General features: G+C 40.3%; 1 protein-coding gene across 2 annotated transcripts in view; it reads right to left on the reverse strand.

Annotated features, from left to right (window-relative positions):
• The window catches only part of ACE2 (angiotensin converting enzyme 2), a gene marked incomplete at its 5' end in the record, with an annotated part of 45,791 nt that extends 36,920 nt beyond the window's left edge, over window positions 1-8,871 (reverse strand). For both annotated transcript variants that reach the window (XM_080909979.1, XM_080909978.1), the window contains one exon: window positions 8,686-8,871. In XM_080909979.1, the coding sequence (XP_080766105.1) occupies window positions 8,686-8,871 (186 nt within the window). The remainder of the gene's footprint in view (window positions 1-8,685) is intronic.
• Window positions 8,872-9,408: the final 537 nt, after the last annotated feature.

Here is a 9,408-nt window from a genome sequence, read left to right on the forward strand (position 1 = left end):
CTGAGGCTAGCCACTGACTAATATGCTACAATAAACCAAGAACAGTTCAGCAGGATGCAAAGGTGTCAGTGTTAACCCTGGCCACACCTGACATAGCAGTGAGAATGAATCCATTACTTTTTAGATGCGAACACAGCTCTAGCTAGAACCTTCAAAGGATCCTGATGAGACCTAGAAAAAAAAAAAAAAAAGAAGAAGAAGCGTGCCTAGACCCTGGCCCACAGAAATGGTAGAACAAAAGTGTATAGACTGTGTGTGTGTGTGTGTGTGTGCATGATGTGAAAAATAGAAAGGATATCATGACAGAAGAAAAAACATTTTAAGGGAGGACAAAAGAGAAAAGAGAAAAAGAGAGAGGATATAACATAAAGGCAGAAGGCTGCCCTCTGGGGCAGGGGACAGGGCAGGGGGGGGGGGGTTAAGACAGACACACTAGTAAGAAGAAGCAGGAGAGTGGGTAAGAGTGGTTATGAGTAAAGTATACAGGAAAGCACTACAGTGACTCTCCTTACTTTGCATGTTATCATTTAAAAATGTAAAAGATAGTGAAGAAAAAAAAAACACTATATTCTAGAGTGATACAAAAACAAATCAAGCTATCCGTGTCATTAATATAATTATATAGAATTACTGCTATATAAGCTTCTTATTTCCTAGGCAACTCTTTATGATCTATATTTATTATTTTTTTTTCAAAATTGTAAATCAGGGCTTCTTCCTTTAATCAGGGCTGATAAATTATAGCCCTTGGGCCAAGCTCAGATATCACCTGCCATTTCTTAAATGCAGCTTTATAGGTCAGCCACATATCCACTTGCACCACACTGTTTATGGCTGCTTCTGTCACACAACTGCAGGGCTCCATGGGTCTGAAGAAACCATAAGACCTTCGAAGCCAAGAAGATCCACTGCTCAACACTTAACTAAAAAGATTGTTGATCCCTGCTTTTGATGGATAACTATCATACTTTGTATGGCCTGTGAAGTATCTACATGCTAAAATGTGCAGCTATTCCATTAAAAACACATGGCGCATGAATGAGTGTCATTTCTTCTCGTGAGAATTTGCTTGAGATAGAAAGTGCTGGCATTTGATTGTCTCTTTTTCTAGAGCTCATCATCCCCTGAATGAAGCTAAACCATCTGCAACCCCCTAGCCCTAAACCTGTGGCAATTTTTTGAAGACAAAAAGGGGGAAAAAGCTGCAAGAACCTGAACATCCATCTGGGATGTTACACTCATATAGCCTCCAAGGCAAAGCTTCATACGCTGCTCTGGTTTCCAGATATGACCCTCAAGGCTGCATGATGCTCAGAGCACAGAGCTGTCTTGGTCCCTTTTTCAACATATCCAGAGATTTGCAAATGAAAAAGGAATGCATTTTATTCAATGGGGTACATACCACAAGTTACATGAATCCTGTCACTCCGTCCTAGAACTCCAAAACCTTTCTACATTTTGCATGAGAGGGTTGACATTTTAAGCTTTTTAACTTCTGAAAGCATTTTTATTTTTCTGTCTCTTATCTTCCGGGGGGAAAAAAAAAAGAGTCAGCCCTAAAATTCTGGAATCCTTATATCATGCCAATGCTCCCCTACTGGTGTGCTCAGATAAGGGTGTTCCATATGTTGTGAAGCATGGTACGGAACCATTAGAGACAGGGATTAAATCAACATTCTTTCCTTGAATGGAGACTAGCAGTTGATTTAGCATTATCAGGCCCTGAGTTCCCCTGGGGCAGGAGGTGGAAAGGGAAATGGGTATGTCCAGAGACTCTAAAGGATTCAGCAGAAATGCTGAAGGGCCCTAGAGATCACCCAGAGAATATGCACTGGCTTCCTATTCTCTAGAAACATCTTCTGATTACAAACATCAGGACCTGACTGTAATTCCCAGAACACACATTAGGAAGACAGAGTGGCACTCACCTGCAATTTTAGAACAGAAAAGATGGAGCCAGGAAGATCTCTGGGCATTTTAGCCAACTAGTCTAATCGAAGGGTGAATTCCAGATTCAGCAATGATACCCAGGGTTAACCTCTGGACATACAAACGCACACTCACACAAGCACACTCATGCTCATAACCACCTGTGCCCTTGAGGAACCAGGACAATAATTGATTCACAAAGCATGACACCCATATTTTATTCGGCTCACTATGACTTAATGTTTCTAGCTGAAAGTGTCATCCCTATCTGCACAATTGGAAATGTTTCCCAGAAAAGATGATTTTTCTATTTGCACCCGTGCCTCTATGCTAATAGGCTAGTTAGGCAGTTGATAGGTAAAAGTTTTTGTTTTAAAAAACAAAAGAGGTTTCAAGTAGTTCAGAAATTCAGTGAAAATTCATCACAAACTCTTGTGATAGGCTGCATAACAAATCTTCACAAGAAATGGAGACAGAGTATCTAGCAGCTAAAATGTAATTAACTTCTCAGTAAAATGACATGATTTCTTTTTTAAGGCATTATTCGTTCTTTGTAGTTTACAGTGGTTTGAGTTTTGTAAATGTTCCTCAAGGGCACAGGTGGTTATGAGCATGAGTGTGCTAGGGCCATATACGAAGAAGAAAGATCAACTGAGTAAATGCCTCCATCAAACTGGCTTATAGGCAAGTCTGTGGGTGCTGTTGTCCTGTCTCTGGGTCCTGGCGTGTCTAAGAAAGCAACCTTAGCAAGTCACCAAGAGCAAGCCAGTAACAGCATCCACTGCTTCTGCTTTAGTTCCTGCTTCCAGCTTCCTGCCTTGAGTTCCCCTGCCCTGACTTCCTTCAGTGATGGACTGTTACCCAAACAAATAAGATAAAATAAACCCTTTCCTCCCCAAGTTGATTTTGGTCATGTGTTTCATCATAGTCAGAGACTCTAACTAAGATACTTAGAGAACCAGCTTGGTTATTCTCCAATAACTCCCATTGGAATTATATATGACTTTTTAAAACCAGTTATCATCCAAATCCATTGGGGAATAAAGTGATCTTTGATTTTATTTCTTGGCCAGAAATAATATAATCTCAAAAGCCTCATAAGAAAACAAGAGTATAGCTGGAGTTAGCCACACACACCATCACGGCAGAGAAAAATAGGGAGCTTAAAGCTGTTTTGAACTAAGTTTTTTCTCATCCCAGTTTCCGGGCTTCTATCTCACTTTGGGTAAGTACCTTTTAGGACTTCAAATGGAGAAAGTTTGTGGCTTTCCTTTCTTTTCAGGCATGCTCTCACAACTTTAAGTAACACCATACTATGCCAGATCTGCAGGCTGGCAACTCCAACATCCTGACTCCTGAAACTTACCTCAGGAGACAATAGGAAAATAGCAGGTTGCCCTCACTAATGTCACCATGATAGGACATGAACACAGAAATGCCAGGCAGTCTAATTTCCTGTTCTGTATCAATTATCTATTACAATAATAATACTATCTAAGAAACAACAAAAATCGTCAATAGCATGAATGTTTATTGTTTATGTGCCTAAAATAACTTGGAGTTGGCAGACACCTCTGTTGATCTTGGCTGCATTTTCGTGCAACTCTGGAAATTGGCTTCTGTTTGGGCAACTACTCCAAGCCTCTTGCTCGCTTGCTCGCTTGCTTAGAGCTGGCTAGTGTGAGCAGGTTCTCTTAGCAAATTCCTAGGGGTGAAGGATGAGCCCCATTGTTCAAACCCATTAAGCCACTGTTTCCATCAGCCTTGCTTCACAGAAATCAGGACAAATAATGAAGGACACACTCCCAGAACCTGCACTTGGATGGCACTGCCCCATGACATGACCTCAGATCTCATTATAGGAAAGGATGAAGACTCCAGTTCATCAGTGCAATTGACCATACTTCCTTAACTCACGGTAGAGCTGCAAGCCACATGTTTGTTTAAATGCTTTGAAAGCCTACTTGGAGTTGTCCACGTCTCACATTTTTTGGATTAAAGTTTTACAGGTCTTATCAGCTTCACCACCTGTGGTGCAAAGAGTGCCTCCCTCTATTTACTCGGAATTTATCTCTGTTGTGCTTTCAGCTGTATTGCCTTTCAGGTGGAAAAAAGACTGAGCCAACCGAACTGTCAACATCCTCTCCTCTCTTGTTCTGGATCACACTTTTCCCAGCCCTCTCTGACCCTCGCTAACTCATTCTGACTATTATTTAGGGGGAAAAAAAAGCAAGAATCCATTTGTTTTTTTCCCCTTTTTTTCTTTACAACTTCACTCCAGCATTATGTTTTTAAAAGCTTAGAATAATGTTCTCTCTTTATTGTCCAGAACCATCTGAACAATCACTCTGTCGTATCACACACACACACACACACACACACACACACACATGCACACACACACACACACACACACACACACACACAAATGTATTTAGTCACTCTTTTCAGGAGACAATCCAAACTGACTCCTAGGTTCTCTTCTGATCAGAAACTACTCCTTATGGCTTCTCTGCTCCCTGGAAGCGCTAACTTAAACACAATTTGGATTTTCCAGACTAATTCCAATTTATATCTTTCCATAATATATGACAACTTTTTGTGGTAAGTGTTGTTATAGTTAGAATTAGTCTTATCAAATGCTTGCCTGTATGCTGGTAATATTCTAAAAACTTTCTTTGGGCATTTTATAAGTATTTACTTTATAGGAGAACTTTTTTCAAAACTTTCATAACCTCCTAAAGCAATAAAATGCATCATGAAACTAAGATCAGAAAAACCTAAATCCCTCAAACACATCCGTAGTATTGGTATCCATACATCTTGGTAGTAGCAAGACTTTTAATTGTTTTCAATTAAGAGACAGTTACTGCTGAACACATATAAAACTCTGGGAATTACAGAACTATTTCTTTTATCTATTCAACAAGTTCATTTTCCATTAATTCCTGAAAAGATAAACTAGATCCTCAGATAATCTCATTCAAATAAACTCACAGTTTCTAATTTTGCAAGTCAGTGCATATCTAAGAACAAGTGTTGATCTATACTAAAGCTGAGTATGGTCACTACAATGCAAATTTATGGGGACACATTCTCCCCTTTGCCCAGGAAAGGCTTACTGTGAAAATATACAGACAAAGGTTGATATTTCTTAATTCTTGACCCTGAATTCTCCACTGACAAGGCCAAGAGGCAGGCAAAGGAAGGAACATGATGGCTTTTTCCCAGAAACCTATTTCCCAGCAGCTGTTCTGTGAATCTCAGAAGAGCCTGAGAGCTTCCTTCCAAGCTGACCTTTCCAGGGAAGCCTTTACTCAAAACCACCTGGGCTCAGCATGTAGCACAATGCTGAGCACATACCTGCCATTCTCAAGGTTCTGGGTTATATTCCTGTATCATTCACCAAAAAGTCCAAAAATAAAATCTGCACACTCAAGACACCAGTGAGTGAGACAGTTGGACTTTTCAAAGTGCAAGCCCAGTGAATAATATTTTAGATGAAGGTCAAACCAATGCTAGGTACAGAATCCAATTACACACACACACACACACACACACACACACACACACACACACAGTATATTTCCTAAATCCAGCATTCCCTTATAGTACATACTACATCATTAATACTACTATCATAGTTATTCAGTTTACATGTGAGTTAAATGTGTCTGATGGAAGTTAAAAGCAGGCTTACACTTGCTCAAGCAGATGACAACGAATACAGAAACCCACAGCCAGACATTATGGAGAGAGAGAGAGACCTTGGAACACTCAGCCCTAGGTGAGCTGTCTCCATCAAACCCCTTCCCTCAGAGCCCAGGGAACCCTGTGGAAGAGGGGCAGAAAGAGTGTAAGAGCCAGAGGGGATGGAGGATACCAGGCGAACAAAGCTCAATGAATCAACACGATCAAAGCTCACATGAACTCACAGAGACTGAGGCACATATATGCACAGGACCTGCACAGATCTGCACCAGACGGGGTCCTAGAGCTGAAAGAAGTGGACACGTGCCCCCATCCCTAACCTAGCAGTAGCTCCAATTGATAACCACTTGCACATGTAAATTTACTCTCCCCCAAGGGACGCACACTGGGGAAATAAACTACTCTTAAGGGTAGGCTGCATGTTCAGCAGTAGATGGCCAAGAGTGGGGGGCGGGGGCACTCAACAGCATCTTTGCAGGGTTTCTTGTCTCATAATATAGAGTCAGGGCATTCCCTTTTTTAGTTTTGTTTTGTTTGTTTGTTTGTTTGTATTTTAATTTCATTTTTATTTTATATACATCCTCACCCCACCCCACCCCTGCCTCCTAAAGGCCCTTTGCTTATATATTAGAGCTTCTGGGTTAGTGTTTTTATGAAATTGCTGAGTGTATGAATGAGTGGCTCTCCGTGGCGCTATATGTGGGTTTTGTCCCTTTTCTTGGGCTCTTTCTTTTGTTTGTTTTGTCCTGATCCAGTATGTTAGTTTTTGTTCCATCTTATTACATTTCATTTTATTATTAACTTTTCGAAGTCTGTTTGTTTTCTAATGAAAGACAGAAGGGGGGTGGATCCGGATGAGAGGGGGAACGGGGAGGAACTGGGAGAAATGGAGGGCAAACTGTAATTAGGATATAGTGTGTGAGACCAAACAAAAATCTATTTTCAATAAGACAATCAAGATTATCAGTTTCTAACATCCAAAGGAGGGTCCGAACCCAGGTTGTTTGCCTCAACCTCCTACTTACTATGTGATGGTAACGTTCCATGTTAACTCATTACCCTCATAGTGCAGCATGTCTCAGTAACTCCTCTAACGACTGTCCACTGCCTAGTAGTTAAGAGAATCTCAGCACATAAAACTAGGAGAGAATGGGAAGAAGGTCCATTCCCTCCCCAACCGCCTCCCTCTTCGGGCAAACCAACAGCGGTTCACCTGAGCACTTTGATGTGCCTTTCACCACTCTGGTGAAGGGGCTATGGAGTCCCTTGTCATTTTTCTTTTTAAATGTTCCTTTTGTCCTTTACAGACTGCACAGTTTTTTCTGCTTTAAAACATCTGATTATTTACATTCTTCCATTTCTAGTTTTTGCTCTAATCAACCTGTATGATGAAAAAAAAAAATGGCAACATTCTTGTTTTTTTTTTTTTAACCCCAGCACCATGATAATCTCAGAGATGGTTTCAGCAAACAGCATTACATCTCACTCTATAATAGGACTTCTGCATTTGTAGGTCCTTAAAAGTACTATTATGTACCTTTTCGAAAACCCCAACTCCCTCCAACACTGATAACAATGACATCTTCATTTTCTCCGAAGCCCACAAGCATCATGCATTCTTCTGGTATCTTTGTATACACGATGAAGCATATGTGAGTGTTATTTTTAGACTAAGACTGGGGTGGAAAGATGGAACAGTGGTTAAGGATGTGTAGTTTCCTTGCAGAGGATGCGAGTTCCCAGCATCTGGTGGCACACAGCAGCCCATAATTCCTAATATCTCTGACCTCCATGGGCATCTATATTTATATGCATGTGCTCACACACATGAGCACACACACACACACATACACATAATTTTAAAATAATAAAAATACATCTTATAGCAAAAAGTAACTAAGACCCAGATTATTTATTTAATGAACTCAAATTTACCCAGCTAAAAAAGTGGTACAGCCAGGATTTGGATGTCAGTAGTTTAGCTCCAGGCTAGCTGGCTTAAAAGTATGACATTAGTCTTACCATGAACCATTCAGCTGAGAAAATCTACAGTACACATCAGTGACCTCCAACAGAAATCATAAAAACTGAGGGGGGGAAAGTTACGCTATAAACAACATTGGTACAACCAAACTGTGAGGTCAGATAAAAGTAATTCTTTTGGCAACTACATTGTCAAAATCTGCTCGGTTTTTCTTGAACTTTAGAAAAATGAGGGTGGGGGTAGAGGTTCAAAGGAGACAGGCATCCTCAGACTTTCTCTGTTCTATGAATGGCAATCACTTAAACACACAGCACCCTGACCACTTGAAAGAAAGGAAGTTTCCAAGCTACAGTTTTGAAGGAAAGCATTGCTGGAAGAAAAAGAAAGACTCAAAAGTCTTATCTTAGATAGCTGCTCAATTCTACACCACTTAACTATACATAAAAGGCGCTTCAGGATCTGAGAGAGAGAGAAAAAGTTCTGAGTCCCTGCACTTGTCAAACAAAATATGCCGCTTTCCCAGAGTAGCCTGAGTTTTTTTGGGGGACTAGTTTAATTATAGCTTTTCTTCTGTGACCTTTGGAAATTCCTCAGAGCTCTGTGACAAAGAAAGAAGGAATTCCCAGGTCGAGTTTCACCTAAGCCATGGTTACCTTAATTACTAATCTGCTGCCTTCAGTAAGCCCCACTTGCATTTTTCAGTTAATATGTCATTTGTAGTCCTCAGATAGTCCTGTCGGCATTATAAGCTAAAGAAAATTATTACAACATTTTCATGAATGCTTCACATACCAAACATAATGAGAAGGGTGATGGTAACTTTATCAAACATTTTCGATCATCTTTGGAGTCTGGGTAAAGCATTCATTCATAACAATTTTCCAGATGAACTCTAAGGTCAATTGAATTTAGTCATCTGAGAGACTTGGATCAGCTACAGAGGCAGTCGTTCATCCGCACACTTTAGAGATCTCTGATTTCCTTATCCAGTTTTATAGGCAGTAATCCTGCTCTTTAAGAAGCCGTCAATACCCCCCTCCCTAGGTAGCCTCAGAACTTACCATCTTTTGGGCATTCTCCTCAGTAATGTTGGTATTATAATTCCAAGAAGCAAGTGAACTTTGATAAGACAGGTCTTCAGCTTCCTGGTTAAACTTGTCTAAAAATTTCTTGGCCTCTTCCTCGACCAGGGACTGAGCAACAGTTACAGCAACAAGGCTGAGAAGGAGCCAGGAGGAGCTTGACATCTTTCCCCGTGCGCCAAGATCCCATCCACTGAGCAACTTTCCCTAGAGTAAAATCTCTTCATGAGTTTTTCTCTCTCATCAGCCTTTGAACTTGGGTTGGGCACTGAGAAGGGAAGGGAAAAAAAAAAGCAGAAGAAGAAACAGAAGAGAACAGTAAACAAGCTGCTGGACCATTATGAAGTTAATCCTGGAGAGGACAGATATGTAAACAGATATCTTAGAATGATTTTTTTAAGTAATCTAAATAAAGGCATGTTATTCATTAATCCTAGAAAACCTTAGCTTTGCTAATATTTTATGGCCAAATCAAAACTTGGACATTTTATTAACATGTTCCTTAAAAGCTGTTAAAGACACACTGGGAGCAAGGGGTGTACTATGATATGACAGTAACAAAAAAAGGCTAGAATTAGAAATCATGGGACACATATTGGAACTTACATCTTTTCTGACAATCCTATCAATAAAATATCCATTCTCTTCCTCTCCCCTTTCTCTCTTTCTTAGTGTTTTTAGACAGTTTCTCTCTGACGCCTT

This window comes from Micromys minutus (assembly GCF_963924665.1).
Source record: "Micromys minutus genome assembly, chromosome: X".
NCBI lineage: Eukaryota > Metazoa > Chordata > Mammalia > Rodentia > Muridae > Micromys > Micromys minutus.